This window comes from Epinephelus fuscoguttatus, linkage group LG1 (assembly GCF_011397635.1).
Source record: "Epinephelus fuscoguttatus linkage group LG1, E.fuscoguttatus.final_Chr_v1".
Taxonomy (NCBI): Eukaryota; Metazoa; Chordata; class Actinopteri; order Perciformes; family Serranidae; genus Epinephelus; species Epinephelus fuscoguttatus.
This window is the reverse complement of record NC_064752.1, coordinates 38802804-38821625: the sequence shown is the minus strand read 5'-3', so window position 1 is coordinate 38821625 and position 18822 is coordinate 38802804. Positions and strand designations below refer to the sequence as shown.

The following is an 18822-nucleotide window of genomic DNA, read 5'->3' as shown; positions in this document are numbered from 1 at the left end:
TGTCGAAAGATGGTCCCATTCAAATGTATGACCCAAAGGGCAGCTTTTTACAAAAACATATGTTGGGGATTATGTTGTGATTTGAAAACGAGGTTAACCTTCGTCATCAGAGATGTTGATGGAAACACAAGACCACAGGTGCAACCTGCCATATGCTACAGTAACAGAAACGGCAGAAAGCCGGTCAACCTCATACAGCCTGTTTCTGTCTAGGTAGGACACTGTTTAAAAGGGTCCTAGAAAAATAGAAATGTTTATTTGACATCATTGGCCAGTAGAGCTACAACGGACATCAGTGCCTGCATACTGTGTTTTAAATGCATTGGTCAGTTTCATTCACTCTTTTTCCATTTTTAGTTAATCCTCTGTAAAGGTGCAATATGTAAGAAACAGACAGAATTTTTGTTGTGTATAAAGTGTATAAAGTGACCTGCTCACTAGCTTGCTAAATTGTTAGCCTTGGTATCTTCTAGATGCCACCAGTATTGTCTATGTTGCTGTTGCCTAGCAGCAGTGCTCTAATGACTTTACCACTTCAACACACAGCATATCGTGTACACAGCTTCCCGTGTTGTAACCACAAGCTCATGAGTTCCATTTGAAGGCAGCATCAGGTGCAGAGCTATCTACTGAAATTAGCATGCTGACCAGTTTTCCCAGCCCTTCCTGTCTTGTAATACAACTTGCACCTCGAGAGGTGATAGTGGGTCACTGAAGCGTCCAGTCCAACAAGAGAAGATGAAGAAGTAGAGCTACAGCCCCTGGTTAGTGGCACATTAACACACCATTTGCCAGCAAAGAAAAGAAGTTTTGAGAGTGGCTTGGCTTTCCATGAGTAAAAGATAAGGTCTAATGCTGGACTTACAACCTTTCTTTTAGGCTTGCAAGTTACATCTAACATTGGCTATGTGTTGAATGTATCATCAGTGCAACTAATGACAACACAAACTGGACTGAAAAATATTCCAAATGGTGTTGAAATATAGTTTTGATGCAGCTGTTTTCTTGCTACTATGTGTTTTCTAAAGCAAGCTAATGTGAAGATTATAAGATCGCATTGTTATTTCGAGCAATTCTCAGTGTCAGCAGAATATTGCTTATTCTGGCCCTGCTGTTAGCTAGCAGCTATTTTTGTGATAACTGATGACAGTAAATTTAGATTGTATGGACCCTGTTGTAGACTGAGGAAATGCTGCCCCCTCTTTCTTTGGAGCACGTGACCATGGATTACACATTGTACCTTTAAAATAATAGCCACCAGCCTAATGCAGTCACACAATCACACATATTAATGACAAGTTTGTTCTGAAGCAACAAAGTTCTGAGCCACGCCACCACCTGTGTGATTATATGACTGACTGCTATTTTGCTGCAGTAATTTATCTCGGCAGCCAGCAGAGACTTTCTGGCCTGAGCTGCATTGCATTGTGAATACGTGAGACACATATTCACATCCTCTTTTGACATCATTAGCGGTTGCGCCTGAATTCGGTGGAAATCTATTTTGAAATTTAATTCTCATACAAGGTTGTGGCAGTGCAGCTTTAAGGAAACATTGTGAAACTTCATGGCTTCTAAAAACAAGCTCCGCGTATGGTGGGCTTGCAGCCAGCTCACATGACCCACGCTGCAGCTGCGGGTGCTACTACACCCTCTCAGCCTACACACACACACACACACACACACACACACACAGTATTGTCAGGGGCCTAATCATAGTTGCATGTACCTCTTTGGAAGGCTTGCGGAGCACATCCCCTACACCCCCTCCACTCCTCAAGCCGTGACTCAGCACAGTGACGATACACATAAGTAGAGAGTCGCACGTCCGCTCCATGTCGCTGTCCTCCTCATTGTCGTTCCCAAAATCTGGGGAAGCAGAATGAAAAGCTGTAATCTAAACATTTAAGAGGCTGTAAAAGGCTGTAAAAAGGGCAATTTATTTATCGTTAGCAGGTGTGTATTTGTTTATAGGCCTTCATAAACTACACTGCGGCACCAGAGAACGTCATTCACATTGTTTTTCTTTATAAACTGTTAATACTTTTTGGTTTATGTTAAATAAAATTGTGGCTCATAATAACTATTAAACTAACCTATGTATCAACAAGATTATGCAGGGATATGAACATGTAAAATAAAACTAATAATTATTAGTTTTATTTTACATGTCATGTTAACATGACCCGCTCATTACAGACCCTCTTCAAAGACTCATTGCTTGAGGAAAAGTAACATCAAAGGGGGGAATGGTACAATATACGGCATTATATAATTATTTTCATTTAAGGTTGTAGAATAATTGTTTTGAATCACTGCATAGTAACACTAATGTCACTTTAATTCAGATATTATGAGGATTTAATACATTGCATATGAGACAGTGTGATGCACTCCATTACATTTTAGTTTCCCTTAAATTTTCTAAGCATCTAAAGCCATATTCATGATACACTGAGTATGTTATGGTATTTGATATGATTATATTATGCTGATAACATTTATATACAGTATTCATTCAAATTATTTTTGACAGCAAATCCAAGAGAAGTATGAGCCTGTTTTTTAATATTTTCTGTGATTATAAATATACATTTATGTACTTATTTATGAACTCAAATATCCTTGACTTAGTTGCAGAACGTGATATCTGTTGAAACTGTTTTGTTTACGTGCTTTGGCTCACAGTGTGAAGGCGGTTAGTCAAAGCAAAAGTGTTGTTGTTTCGATGGAATGCGATAACCACTTGGTTTTGAGATTGTTTTTAACCCAGAGGGAGACAAGGATCAACATTTCTAAAATATTATTCCGTTAGATAAAGTTTGTGGGTCATTGTAAAATGACCTCTGACTCAGTTATATGGCGGACATTATGATCCTCCCGCTAACTGTGTTTATTATGGGCCATATGATTTGATAGTTTTTATGTCCAGTCTGATGGCTGTGGGAATGAAACTGACACTGTTCTGTTTTAACTGGATTAACTGATGTCACATGAGGGCCGGTGAGGTCACATGTGAACTTGTCAAATGGCAGTTATGTGACAGTTGACAGAGTCACATGAATTAGAGTGTGAGTTGGTGTGAAGCTGCAGAACAAATGGAAACAGTCCAAAAACATCCCACAGTTTTCACTTGTTGTGGCCTAACAAGGCCAAGTATGATTTCCCCGTGTTTCAAGTCGACTCTACAATAGTAGAGTCAATTCCACACTTCTCTTAGATATCACTATCAATCATTTCCTACATGAATCTCTTGGTTGTTTTCAAATATGATGGCTAGCATTGTCAGGCTAGTCTAGACACTTTGACCCCTGGATTTTTTAAGCTTGCGACTGAAATTAACCACATTATAAACTGAGCTTGTTGTTACCATACTTTAATAGGTTTAATTCATGACAAGAAATCCACACAGGAAGACAAGTTAATTTTACCTATACTGCAGAATATCACAAATTACAAACTTGCCTCCATGGCTTTTACATTCTGTACAGCAGAAGACACCCTTTGTCCTTAGTAGGGCACGAGACCAAATAAATTACAGCAGTTCTACCAAGTTATGATTCGCTTTAAATCAGTTGATGGTAAATTTCCATCTCTGAGAGTGCACCTGGGTGAGAGAGTAACTTAGAGTTTAGAAAGAAAGAGAGAACGAGAGACTATATCACCCCTGCTACTTGCTAAAGTCACAGGCTAATGGTTAGCCAAAATTATTTGCGAGTGTGGTTACACTTTTCAAAACACGACGCAGACAACGTTTGCAACAATATTTGTGATTTTTTTTTTTTTTCTGAAAGAGCACCTGGTCAAAAAATACAATACAATACAGCTGATGATGTGCCGTGTCCGACAGTCTGAAAGCTAAGTCCCTCACAGCTAACATTAGCACACCTACAGACAGTGCCGAAGACGTTCATCCCTTTCATGGACGATGAGACTTTACGTGAAGCATCAACAATTTCATCAACATCTTCAGGTAATAAATCAACAAAGTTTTGTATAAATTTTGTTATTTAAAGAGAGAGTTAAGTCCTAAAAAAAGGTACCATTTGGTACCAGTACCAAAGTCCATATACTAGTATCGGTTCAAATGTGAACATTACCCAACTTTAGCCCCTAGACTCTCCGCAAAAAAACACATTTAATGGGGAAAAAAATGGAAGAAACCTCAGGAAGAGCTGTGGAGGGATCAGTCTCTCAGCATGGCAGACATGCAATAGATGTTGTGTGTGCAGACAATAGGCTTATTGTTTTAAATCTTTAGCTAAAAACACATTTCTCAAGCTAAACCAATTTAAAACCCAGTTTTGCAGCATACATTACCTTCCTGCGGGGCTTCTGTGGTGCAGTTCTCATCCATGCCCCCCTGACATATTCCTGCAGACACAAACTCACTGGCCAGACTGGCTCCATTTTCTAGAAAGAAGGAGGAGACAGTGCACACATTTTCTTTTCTTTTCAAATGGAAACCTACAATCTGGCTTTTTGTAAAAAATGATAAATGACAGGAGCCTGTCCTCACTCAGAGTCGTGTTGGGGATACGATCCACCTCCAGGATGAAGTCGTCTTTGAAGAAAATGTAGCCAACAATGGAGAACAGGTAGACCAAGATGAGAGCCAGGACAGCGGTGAGCACGATAGAGCGTCCGTTGCGGGTCACACTCTTGATTACATTCAGCAGTGTCTCTTCCCTGTATACCAGGTCGAACAGCTACAAAGGTAAAGCACGTTAGGAAATATCAGGTGGCAACTGATTGATTGTAAAGTTGCTTAATGCCACTCAAAAGGCAGAAATTGTAAACATTTGGTGCACCAATTTAGGTTACATACAGCCATCTTATATATACAGTGTTAACAGTATTTGTTGCAACATGAACATGGGGGTTGCACAAGAATGCACAAGTGAGAAGAAACTCATAGTTGAGTTGGATTAGATTGTATCATGTAGCTTTTATACTTTTACACTTGTGCTGAATGTTTTCTCTGTCTGACATGAATTATATACGTTTTCAGAAACTTGTTATTGAAGAAATATGGAAATATGTTGCGCTGCATCTGCAGAAGAGCTGCTTGGCCTGTTTGAATGGAAAACATCTCAGAATACTGAGATATTCAGTCTGACACATTATAAAGCAGGCCTGAGGCATAGGCACACGGCACTTAACACCCCCAACAACAAGAAAAAACAACAACAGAAACACCATTACAGCACTAAATAAGGCAACGTCTGGCTTGCAAGTAGGGTATGTCCTTGAATGCACCATAAAGGAAAGCTAAGGCTACATTCAGAGAGATGTAATATTTTACACATGTTTTTATTCAAAACCTGCTGCTTTTCATTCTGTCCCAGTAAGTTTGTGTATGTGTGTTCACAAGCATACTTTTCTTATTGTACAGACTGTGGCAACAAATTTTCTCGGAAAAGCACAATAAGGAATCAGTCTTTCAATGTGTGTGTTCACAGGGTGTGTGTATTTCTCTCACCAGCAGACTGTAGAAAAAGACATGGACAAACACCCCCAGAGAGCAGATGATGAGGTACATAAGGTGGTAAAGGAACTCAAAGTCCAACACCATGGCTTTGTAGCCCCATGTGAAGGTTCCTCGGTTCCCCACAAAACTTATCAGGAAGATGATTTTATTGCACACCTGCAAGATAAAGTCAGCCTCTCTTTAATAATTTGAATACAGGATAATCAACCTTTGATCATTTTAATACTGAGAAATCATCATGGCCTTGGCTGGGGGCTCTGGGGCTGACACAGAAAATGTTGCAACATGGTGGGTGTGGCTTCTTAGGATAAATGAGGACACAATGAGTGTGTTTACATGAACATTGGTAACCTGAATATCGTTGGCTTTCTGCAGCAAGGATTTCTTAAAGTGTGAGACAAAAGGGAAAGGGATTAACAGAAAACCCAGTTAACGTGGCTTCTGTGGATACATGCCTGACTTCTTGGTCATGTTTCAGACAGGGTTTTTTTTACTACAGTGCATGTGCATGATAAAGACAAAAGGAAAGGTCATCAGATGTCCATCCGTTTAGTAATGAAATCTAAAGTCTGACTAAGAACGAAACTGACACTATTAGGGGCTATTTGAAAAATTTACATTTCTGCAAAGAAAACACTTTGTGAGAACTACAGTCAGGGAGACATAAGATGACACAACGCCTGCATGTCAACTAGATTACAGCATGACCATGTTATGGCAATCCATGGTAACATGTTCTCTGATTTCCTGCATTAACCTGATTTTCTCTAAATATCCCAGTTCCCTTTCACTTGATTCGCTCCTTACAACACATGTAGCATGTAATATCATGCCTAATGTGAACTAACTGATGACACCTCTATTCATTTTAAGGCAGATGACCTGTGTTTCTACATTTGTCACCACAGTCATCCCTCAGTGAGGCATAAAAAAGGTATAGATGTCTTCTGTCTGCCCTTGCCCTTAAGGGTGCAGCATCTCTATGCATTACAAGGACTAGCATGAGGCATGTCCCCTCTCTCTGGGGATTGTCCATGCCAGGAGAGCGTTGACTGAGCCCAAGTCTGGTGTGGTTTGGCACCAGCTCAGGTGCTTAACTCTGGAGAGACAAGTTATGTTTGTGGAAAACGGGTTGGGAAAAACGGATGTATGGCATGACCGCCTCCACTCTGAGTTCATCTAATTCTGACAGCAAGTAGTGTTTGGTCAAATTCCCTGCTCGTAACTGAGCTGACCATGTGGAGTACATTGAGGGGTTAGCAGAGTTTGAGTCGGAGCCCTCTGTGTGAGCTAGCCAGCCACGGTCCATCGGCTTGGACGTGCATGGCTTATCGAAGGATGAACAGAAGGCTTTATTGTCAGGCCAGAATACCGATGCTACTGCATCAGTTGGCCAAGATGATACATCCTTTCTCTCACTGTACCTCTGGGCGGCTGAGAGAGAGTGGCCCAGCTTAGAAACCGCAGCGGTCCGCTGGATATTTCCTTCCCCCCTGAGCTGACAACGGTCTTGGAATTAACTTCGTCACAGAACAAACTGCTGTCTACCTGCATCACAGTGCCCGACAATTGACAGTACTGGATTCTAGATGGAAAAAGGTAGCTTGGTAAATCCTCCACCTATGGACCCATCCCTGGCAGTTTATTTGGCCCTGTCTCATAACCATTGTGTGGGAGGCCCCACAGCCCTCCCATCCAAGCACCGCAGGTTCTGCGCTTCCTAGCTGTAAAGGATTTACTGAGCACAGGTGGGCACTGCCCATGGGCTGAGCTCCATCACCATGCTCTAGACAAATTGAGCCATGTGTCTGGTGGCACTCTGTAAACTGAAATTCTGACCTCTCAGAGAGCTTGCATTCTCTGCGTGTCCCACTATGCTGTGGCCTATTCCTGGGCACAGGGATTGCATCTACAGCAGTCGTGCAGACACCTGTGCCTGACTCTTTTCAACATTTCAAATAAGGTCATTTATTTAGATGAGCTGGTGTCTGCTGAGAGTGTGTTTGGGCAGTTGCTTGATCCCATCCAGGCCTGGGGGACTGCATACAAAAATCAGTCTCACAAACACTTACTTTCATGTAATGGTACACCCAAACCACAGGCAGTTTCTAGGTGTTGAATTCAAGAGAGCAGGCAGCAGAGCAGCTGTAATGGGCAAGCAATGGGCTTTTCAGTGAATTTTCAAAAAGTTTACTGACCTAGAGTCAACAATTTTCAGCTGAGCACATCTGTCAGAATGCAAAGTGGCTGTGTTTTACTGCTGCCTTGCTCAACTTCAGCTGGGACACAAACTGTGTTCCCGGACAATTATACAGCTAGCAGGCATGATGGCATCTACAGTATGATCGCTATAGTGTCGCTCAGGTGATTTAAGATGCAAGCATTTTAGCGCTTGATTCATTTTAACCGCCTGTGTGTGCTACTTTAGTAAAATGCGAACTTCACACTGACCACCTGGAGCTACTGCCGACTTTCTTAGCAGTAAAGCATTTTCATTGAGCTCTCACACGCCAGCATGTTCTAAACAGGACAGACTGTACAACTGTGGCTTTCAACATAAACAAGCAGGGAGGCATCTGTTTGCTTCCCCTGTTGGAACTGCCTTTCTCTCTGTTTGTTTGGTTAAGTGTTAATTTTCTGTCTCTTAGAGCCACCCATGTTCCAGGCCACCTTAACCTGCGGGCAGACCTTCTTTCCAGGGTGGGACCTCTTGTAAGAGAATGGAGGTTGCAACCACTGGTGCATCCAGGGCGGTGGTGGACTTCCTTGCCTCTGGGTCAAACACCCATCGCCACATGTTCTTTTCAACGACGGACAACAGTGCGTCTCTGGAAATGGATGTGCCAGCGTGCCCATGAACCAACACACAACTATATGCATTTCCTCCTGGTGGAAATGATACTGCATGCTCTGAATAGGGTGCAACGGCAGGGCCTGTCCTTTTGGTAGCCTCTTGTGGCCTGTGAAGTCATGGTATGCAGAGATAATCAGTCTGTTGGCAGCAAGGCCCTCGCCGCTCCCTCTCCACAGGGACCTCCTCTGTCAATCAGGAGGAGAGATGATTTATATGCATCCAGAATTGAGGTGGCTGCATGCCTACCTGTTGAGAGGCTCAATATAATAGCTAAAGGTCTGCCCCCAAGCATGGAGGCAATGATCCAAAGTGTGAGGGCATCATCCACTAGAGGCCTATGTGCCTATAAATGGTGGGTGTTCAAGCAGTAGTGTCAGGTCCGCAATGTACTCCCATTTCAGTGGTCCATTGTGGATGTTTTGATGTTCCTTCAGGAGCTAGGATAAGGGTCTTTCCTTCTCCACCATTAAGGTCTATTTGGTGACTATATCCACCTGTCATGTTGGTTTTGATGGAGAGACACCAAGCGCTCAGTGTTTTGCCATGGCCATCTGTATTTCTTTTACACAAGACTGCACTGCCTTTCGCTTTGACCAATAGAGGTGACTTCAGTTAGGTCACATTGGGTATGTTATCCCATACTATATGTGTTACACCTCATTCCTCTCCATCAGGGAACAGAGGGTGTAGTCATAGCATTTTGTTTTCTTGTGTACATGAAAGGAATTGAGGGGAGAGAGGATAAAGGTGTCTGCCAGATTTTATTTTGTGTGTGTGTGTGTGTGTGTGTGTGTGTGTTTAAGAGCACATCTAGAAAATCTCTGGCGGGAGCAGGGGTGGTGTCACACTCCCAAGGGTCCAGTGACGCACTTCACACCCCATAACGCAGCCAGGCGCTGCCAAGGAGAGCTGTAGGGCCAGGGAGCGACACCACAGGCAGACTGGGCATCGGCCTGCCAAGTGGGCATGAGTGTGAGTGAGAGTTGAAAGGAGAACTGGAACTAGTTCGGTGGAGGTTTCTCAGTACATGAAAGTACAGCGGTGCGTGTGAATGGGAAAATAGAAATGGTATGTTTTTAGCAATCCTCTGGGGAAAATTACTAACAAACCACAGAAACGCACACAAGAGAAAAGAAATGTTTAAAGGGTCAGTTCACCCCAAATAGGGGAAAAACATTTTACTTGCCTTCTGTGGAATCTAGCTACACAGATAGTTCTGACTTCATTTTTCCAGATTCCTGTCTCTACCCCAATACAGTGGAGGAAAATGAATTTCATCAGAGGTGCTCACAAACTGTCTGCAGTTTTTAAATGGACTAGCTCCTCTGTATAAAACTGCTCCAATAAAAACTGTCCATAACTAAGTCTTTGGAGTATCCAGGAACATTGTTTCTGGAAAAAAAAATTACTGTTGTCTTTTTGTGTGTAATATTTAAATGTTATGAACAACACAAACAACCAGGACTAGGACTGTAACTTACAATTCTTATAACTGTCAATTAATCTGGTGATTTACTCAATGAATTGTTGAGTCCATGAAATGTTGGGATAAATGCAAGAAAAGGCTCATCACAATTTCTTAGAGCCCATTGACATCTTCAGGTTGCCTGCACCAACAATCCAAAAATACTTAGTTGTCAATGATAAAATAAACTAGTTAAGCACCAAATCTTTACATTTGAGAAGCTGGAATCAAAGAATATTTGGTATATTTGCTTGAAAAATGACTAAAATGGTTGATCAATTATCAAAGTATAGTAGCTGCGCATTTAGTTTCTTTGGATTGGCTTACTGATTAATCAATTAATTGTTTCAGCTCGACAAAATTAATTCCCTTCCATTGTATTGAGGTGGCAACATGAATTCTAGAGACAGATATCTCAGAGCTGTGTGATTAAAACCAAAAGTTATTGCATGACTGGATACTACCACTAATAATTTGGGTAAACTGACCCATTAAGGCAAGGCTACTCACATTGAAAGCGCCCAGAAGGAACAGGGTGGGTTCCAGGCCAACGGAGAAGATGAGACGGAGTATTGTGATAATGACGAGGGCACGGATGCCCAGCGGTTGGGGCATAATGATAACAATGACCAGTGTTGCCAAAACTCCCATCCACAGCAGCGCAGACAGGTGGGGATCCAGCATACCTGCGGATGATAAATGTTTGTATTAATGCACATGCAAGCTATGAAGGATACTTGCTAAAACTGCTGTATTTAGCAACTCTGCTACATAGTGAATTTGCTATATAGGGAATACTAATGTACTATGTTGCAGGATGACAGCGCAGTTTGCAGCTTAAAAGAGGACTTGTGTGGATCAACAGATTTTTAACAGGCTTCTGCTGAGTTCTGCCTCTCAGGCAGGCCTCAGGCCTTCATTAGTGAGACTTTGAACTCAAAGAGAGCCAGTTACATAACACCCCAAAGAATATGACATACTTTTTTGTGTATGTGTGTGTGTGTGCTTTAAGCTTTGGCGAGAGCCTACCTGATGCCTCCCTTGATCCCAGAGTAAATCCAGGATTAGTGTCCTAGTCAGGGGTTTCATGTGGCAACGTGTCACTCAGGCTAAAACCCTCGACCAGGTTTGACCAGCCCAAAATCAAGGCCACACCCAACCTCCTGCCTCTGTTACTGATCTCCCTTTATTAGAACACTGAGATAACAAGTGTGTATGTTTGTAAGCACTTTATGAGTCACAGATCAACCTCAGAGAACATAGAAAAGGAAATATAGATGAATGCGTTGATGTTAGAAAGGTAGAAAAGATCAAGAGAACACGGTGAAAGACAAAGAAAAGGAAAATAGGGTCAGAACTACAAGGATAAAAAAAAAAACAGAGCTGTAGTGGTTGAGAAAGCAGAAGGGGAGTACTGCAGATCATTTCCTCCACTACTCCCTCTCCTCCCACCTTGCCTATCTCTGCCTCCTTCCCTCCTTCCCTTCCTCTAGTTTTCTCTCCCTCCCAATCCCTGTGGAGATCACATGACAGGTGCCACTTACATAACAGCCATCTCTAAAAATACCTCAGCTGAAAGATTCATGAGGAAACGAGCAGGGAGCAACACACAGCTCCAGTGATGTGGCAGACTCAAACAGGGGCGCTTACGTGCTCTCACAAACTCTGTAGCTGCCTTGCACTCTAGTTTAACGTGCAGGCGGAACGACTGTATGCAAACAGCTGTAAAATGAACTGTTGAGAGAGGCCGCAAGCATGCACCGTCTGCGTGTGAGCATGTGTGGTGTTGGGTGTGTGGTGCTAACCAAAGCTATTCGTCAAAAGGCAGTCAGTCATGCATGCAGGCAGAACACACTGACCTAGATCTCTTGCTCTTATAACCCTCATTCTAAAGCCCCAAGCAAAGGAAGGAAGAGAGCAGAGGGAGAACAAGCACAGTGTGTGAGTATGTGTGTGTAAGAGAGAGGTAGGGGCCCAAAGCCATAAAAGTGCCTGTTAAAGCAGGCCAAGGTATGCTAGACTCACGTGATGATGTCTTGCACACAGAAAGAGTTCCAGAGTAGAGAAGTAAAACAGTCAGACCTGACTCATGTTGTGCACTCAATTTTTTTTACATAATGACCAACAAAATTAAAGTTAAAACTACGATTGTAGTTGTCTGCTCAGTTAGCACTACATGCAATTTTTATATTTCACAAAAAATACAGCATTTTTGGTAACTTAGCATAACTTTCCATTCAGTCATGTAATTTGACAGGTGTAAAACAACTGTTTAAAGAAAGATGCATGCAAACTTGTTTGTGGGTTCAATCTGAAATGTAGAGCTGATATGATATGTGAAGGGACAGTAGTTGTTAAAACTTTATTATTTGATAGTCTTTTATTTGCATTCTTATTTTCATATTCTCTGTTCCTGGTTGAGTGTTTTTTTATTTATAGAAATGGTCATTCGAATGTGCAAACTTCTGTTCATATAAATTCAAGTAGCCTGGAACAGATTCAGATGGAAAGCTGAACCCACTGACAGGATAGACAAACACCACCAGGGAGGATTTGGCAGCTAAACAGTTTGCCTTGTTTGAAGTATAAAACATGATGTATGACTTTTTTGGGATCACATGATATGCATGCTTTGTGTACTCTGCCCTACCTGAGCCAGTGTAAGCTTTTTTTATGGGACATCAAATGACACAGGGTGCTGCTGTGTTTTTGTGGTTTCCATAGTACTGAAAGTCAAATATGAACTCAGGCTTTGAGGACATGGGTTGGGGTTAGGTCTGTGTGTGTGTGTGTGTGTGTGTGTGTGTGTGTGTGTGTGTGTGTGTGCATGTCTGTGTGTGAGAGAGAGTCTTAAAGGACAACTTCTGTATTTTTCAACCTGGGCTCTATTTCCCCATGTGTATGTGTGCATATGATTCATGGGTACCACTTGTTCTAAAATTGGCTCAGTATTGAGCCGCGAAACAAGCTAAAACGGTAATGGGGGCAAATGCGTCCCGTATAAATGTGCTTTTTTTCGCCACTGACTGGTTCAGATCGCCAGTGCTATCTCTGTAGATAGCATATTGTATGGGCCCTGGGGCCAGCTGTCAGTCAGTGTTGGAGCAGAAAGGAGGAAGGTATCCCCGCTCGGTATTGTAAATGAGTATGTGTGTGTGTGAAGTGTGTGTTTTTTCGCCACTGACCGGTTCAGATCGCGAGTGCTATCTCTGTAAAAAGCATGCTAACTTAGCCTTTCCCTTACCTCTGGGCTGTGTGATGTCTCGAGCTTTGCTCCTCTGTGTCTGTAGCTCTCTCTACTCGTGGGACAGCTGTTTTCGTGAGGAAGAGGCGTTTCGGGATTGGATGTCTTCTCTTCTTCGGCTGGCAGTAGTCATCTTGGGAGAAGTGAGCACTGCAGACCCGATGGTCTGCAAGGCGCAGTGTCTGGACACGAGTGTTAACATCCATTTGTAGCACAACTAGCCACAACTTCAGCATCTCGCCGTCCGACAAAGGCAGCCTACGAAAGCTGTACGAGGTGTTGCGCGACATCCTGTTCTTGCGTTCGGGAAAAAGGCCCGTTTATTTGAGCACTCCAAAAACTCCGGTAACACTCCAGGGGGTAGCACGTAAAAGACTCCGTCCTCTGACTCTTCTAGCGTAACACACACGTCACACACACATACTCATTTACATTACCAAGTGGGGACAACTTCCGCCTTTCTGCTCCAACGCTGACTGACAGCTGACTCCACTCATTCACACTCACCACTGCCCCAGGGCCACTACCATATGCTATTTACAGAGATAGCACTGGCGATCTGAACCGGTCAGTGGCGAAAAAAAGCACATTTATACGGGACGCATTTGCCCCCATTACCATTTTAGCTCGTTTCGCGGCTCAATACTGAACCAATTTTAGAACGAGTGGTACCCATGAATCATACGCACACATACACATGGGGAAATAGAGCCCAGGTTGAAAAATACCGAAGTTGTCCTTTAAACAAAGGTAGAGGGCTTCTCAGGTCCTGCTCCTAATCCTGGTCAGGTGATTAGAAGTCAGCAGAACATTGTGTTAAAAGGAGATCAGTGGGTCAATGGTGAGGCCCGGGACTGGGAGTCATTTTTTCAAAGTCTAGCTCTGTGGGTAGCTGCACCATGTCACATGCCTCTCCAGATAGTTTCTTATATCACAGTTGATATACAGCTAGGTATACCGTAAAATAGGTTACATAATATGGTAATGAGTTGGGGCTTTTTTACTTCTTGCTTGATTATGTTAATGGTAACCGCAGAGAATATTTTTAACTAGTTAAACATGTCACTCTGTAGTTAAGTACTGTCCATGTCGTCCTGTGAAAACATGTTGTACAATTTCTAGTCTTCTCCAGGTCGCATGGGTGAGTAAACAGCTTGATTTTGAGCTGCTTTAGCTTTGTTAGCTCTGTTGGGACCTTTAGCAGTGTCAACACAGCTAGTGGTGCTAACATAGCTAGTTAGCGAAAGGGTTTTCATGGCTTGAAATGAAGCTGCTTTCTCACCAGGGCTACCTGGGAGGACACAGGAGGTTGGCCACCATGTTTCTGCAGTAACGCCGTCCTGCCACCTGGACAGCGCTACCAGTGGTAATTGCAAATGAGTGATGCCACTAGCTAGCTCCCACTAGACCCAGGTGGTGTGCAGAGCAACGTAGCCAAGGCTAGGTAACAAGTGGAGAATATAGGATTGGGAGTGGGCACTGTGTTTCCGCATGTTGATGTGGAGAGCCAGCTGTCTGTCAGCAAAGCCAACAGAAAATACAATAAAAGGCAAGATATTTACATCACAAAACATTCAAATTTCACCAGCTCTAAATGGCTAGTGCTTTGAAATGGGGCACTAAAGTTCGCTGAGTCAATGGAGCAGTGGACTAAAAGGAAAGGACTCTTGTATTTTACCGCATTGCACATTTTCCCCCCTAAAAATTTACCTGTTAGTTACTGGTTAATGAGTGTCGGGCTATCGAAAGCAAAATTAACAGAAAGTGACATCCCTGTTCTTCCTTTATTGTACATTGGGGCTTTATTGCTGGCTGTAGAAATTAGTGCAACAAATTCAATATAGCCCATCAGTGTAGGAAATCCCCTCTATCTGTTCTTTAAGCATATTTTCAATGTCCTATGTCCCTGCAGGCTTTAAAATGTAATAGGCTGTTTGCATCAGAACAACATGTCAGTGAGTCCCTGTTCTTCCTGTTTTGCATCACTGAGCACATAACCTTTGCTCAACCCTGGCTTCAAAAGAAGTTTGAATGCAAGAACAGTGCAATGCAGACAAATATGCCTCTTTCATGCTGCATCAATACAACCTCAACATGCATGAAAGAATTCACCACAGGAACTGCAAATGTCTCACATGCATGAACGAGAACGGGGACAAAGCTGATGTCATAAAGCGTAAAATTCATTCAAAATCATTAAGCCACTGGAAACATGAAGTGAGACTTCACAGTAAGATCACAAGTAGGGTGAAAGTAGGGTCAGGGTGTGGTTTTTAAAAAGCCTCTTTTCCCACTCGTGTGTTCTAATATATGACTGACCTGCATGTACCCCCTCCAGAGGGTAGAAAAAGCAGACCAACAGGTTCATGAGCACCGCCAGGTTGAAGGAAACATTACTCCACACTGACATGTTTCTGGAGCACCAGTACAGCACTGGTTGGGCTGAAGAGGGAAAAGACACAGTGAAACATGAGGCATATTTCACAAATGTAATCACACACAGCAGTGGTTCCCCACCTTTTCTTTGAGACATACCCTGAACCCCTCTCAGATGAACTCAGGTACCTCTTCATTAACACCTCCAAGCAAGTTCCAAATGTCTTCATTTGATTATTTTTTTTAATAACTGGATAATATTTAACACTATTCAATGTATGTTTTCATACAAATCTTACAATATTGTAGCAAAATATTTTTTATACAGTTAACCCTCTACTGCATAGCATTGCCCTCAGGCAACAAACCACATTTTCAGACCTCACACTGGCCCTTTAAAAGAAAACAAAATGTTTTTTTCAAATAATGTTACCAGACACATCTCTGGCCAATGAAATGATGAGTTGAAGGTGGCATGCCATTCATTTGGGGGCGGGAAACCCCCTTTCAGGAAGCAGCACCACATGGGACAGATCGCCACTAGTAGGTAAGATTAATATCACTATTTTACATGTTTACATTGAAATAACTGTATATAAAAAAATACTTGCATGTGCATGAACATGTAAATAAGTATATTTGATTGTTTGAGTACTTATTTTGTTTTTATTTATACAGTAAAACTGTTTATTTTCATTCGTCGCCTCAAGGCAACACTGTGCAGTTAGCCCAATTTTTTTCAGGCAATATAATGCATTAGCATATGTGTGTAGAGATGTGTTTGTATGCATTTAAATGATCATAGTCAATGTTTTTTACTTTACAATCTACTGATACGTACAGGACATGGACATAAGAACATTTTACAGCAGAAAGCAGCAGGAATGTGCAGTTAGGGACATTCCGTAAGAGTGTGAGGACAGTGAGCTGTCTGACAGTGACAGTGAGGGAGTGGATCAGGAAGAATGGATCCCTGAGTCAGGTTTGAGGGACACTTAGGGGCTCAAGGGTCAGTTAGGGGTCAGTTGGTAAAGTAATTGTGTGTAAGTGTGTGTGTGTGTGTGTGTGCGTGCAAGTGTTCCCGTTGCATTTACTTCTTTCTAATATGTGCTTCCTTTTTCTTCTTTTCAGGAGAAAACCAGCCTCAAGACAGCGAGTCTGAGACAGAGGAAGAGCAAGGAGATGAAGATGAAGAGGAAGGTGAAGTATCTCACCTCCCAAGATGGAGAAAAGTCCACAACGCCAGCATCAATGCCTACCCAGAATGACAGGGCCAGCTGCCAACAGCTGATGTTGACATGAAATGTATGAAATGTTTACATTGTTTATTTGTTGTTTGTTTATTTGTTTATGCTTGTTCCATTAATAAAACTTATTATAGAAAACCTTGGTGTTTTATTACCCTCGTCGTACAATGTTGTCTATGTGTAGGTTAGTTTGGTCAAGTTTGCATTTGTGCTACTAGTGACAGAAGCAAGTCGTTTAGCTAGTTCAACCATTTAGCCATTACTTTTAGGTAACTATTTCAACTGCATACTCATAACTTTTAGTTAAATCTTTCAGCAATTTATTCCTTACTTTAAGTTAGGTAACTATTTTAACTATATATTCATTATTTGTAACTACTTTTTAAGCATTGACACATTACTTTTAGCTTACTGTTTAGACTCCTTTACCCACTTGTTAACTACTTTTTCCGCCATTTCAATTGCAACATATTGTGTTTAAGTTATGGGTTACCAACTATATGAAAAAACTGTTTAATTATCTAACCAAATTGTCATTTAATTTTTTCAAATTAGTTGAGCTGCAACAGTTCCACATAATCCCTGGTAACTTAATTGCTGACATACGATATGATTTTAGTAAATATTGTCAAAAATGAAAGACAATTGTGAAAATTGCTGAAAGATCATCAAATCTCTTTTTTTTTCTGACCTACAGTTCAAAAGCCAAAGATACTCAGTTAAAAGGATATAGAACACAGAAAAGCAGCACATATAGGAAGCTAGAACCAATACTTAAGACTTTAATCAATGATGAAAAAGTAATAACTTCAACCAAAAATCTATGAACAAAGATTTTTCCAACAAAATATCTGTTGAATAGCTGTTTAATCCACTAATTGTTTTAGCACCAAAGTGATTATCACATGCCCAACAAGCTGTGAACAAGCTGTAGAGGGAATCTGAGAAAAAAAATGTAAGAATTTAACACAATTTAGCTCAAATCCCCCTGATCATAAAGACAATAGTGTTACATAAAGCAATATGAGGACAGAACGTATGTAAGAACGTACACAAAACTGAAAGCAGCCAACACTGTTACTAATGTAAGTTAAAATGTGGATGCTGAAAATAAAAAGTTCAATAGGCCAAAACTCTAAAACATGTCTCTTTGACCTTTGACACACAACCTGATATTTTCTGTCCTCTACTGCTAGTGGAAAAGAGAAACAGATGCAGGGACTTTTCTCTGTCCATCCCCTCCTCTGAAAGACAGACAAAATATGGCTTTGTGTGGGTACACTGTCTTGTACGTGGATTAGAAATGTGACTGAGTGGGTGCGGGTCTGTGAGTGTGTATGTTTGTGTGCATGAGCAAGTGTGCTCTCAGTTGTGATTCATAAGGTTACTGTACAAATGCTTCACGGCTCAAAGAATGTGGAAAGCCCCTGTCTGCTTTTAGACAGTGGAAACATGCACACACATAACACAAGCACACACAGGAGGACATTGTTAGCCCTGCTGTCGAGTTGGGGATACACATGCTTCCATCCATTTTCCATACCCGCTTATATCCTGTTCAGGCTTGCAGGGATTGAGGTCTATCGCAGCATGCATTGGGCAAGAGGTGGGGGAACACCCTGGATATGTTGCCACGTGCAAATCCTAACCCGGCTGGCCAACAGGTTGCCAGGGTACAATCTTCCTGGAAAGTTAACGCTTCATTTACGGCACATATAAAGTGCGTCAACAATCACGCAACAAAAACAGGAAGAGGATAACTGTGTTTCCCCCGGTAGCCAGTTACTGAAGAGAAACATTGTAAGTGTTTTGCAGTTACTATTTCTGGTAGATAATTTGTGAATTCTAGGATTGCGAAAGAATGGCCCGTTTTACTTTGCCTTTGCCTTTGGCTTACCCTGACATCAACCTTAACCCTAACCCATCCAACCAATAAATGCAAGAAGTACTAGTCATTCCTTCGCTATCCTAGGACTTGCAAATTTCCTCCCCAGTAGCAGAGATGGTGGACGGCAGAAGAACCAAAGTAATGGTGGAAATCAAAATGCAGTGTGTCACATATTATTGATAGTTGCTAGGCTGTGAGGAAAAATGAAAAGTGATGTAGTTGTCTTTGCAACAGTGGCGCCAACAATGATATCACTC

The 18822-nt window shown here is 42.0% G+C and overlaps 1 protein-coding gene across 14 annotated transcripts in view; it reads right to left on the bottom strand.

The window, feature by feature from the left end:
• Positions 1-18822, bottom strand: part of LOC125898002 (inositol 1,4,5-trisphosphate receptor type 1) — a 108403-nt gene that overhangs the window by 9621 nt on the left and 79960 nt on the right. For all 14 annotated transcript variants that reach the window (XM_049591594.1, XM_049591611.1, XM_049591603.1 and 11 more), the window contains 6 exons: positions 15374-15496; positions 10321-10496; positions 5483-5647; positions 4520-4709; positions 4321-4413; positions 1730-1869 (listed from right to left, as the gene is read on the bottom strand). In XM_049591594.1, the coding sequence (XP_049447551.1) occupies positions 1730-1869; positions 4321-4413; positions 4520-4709; positions 5483-5647; positions 10321-10496; positions 15374-15496 (887 nt within the window). The remainder of the gene's footprint in view (positions 1-1729; positions 1870-4320; positions 4414-4519; positions 4710-5482; positions 5648-10320; positions 10497-15373; positions 15497-18822) is intronic.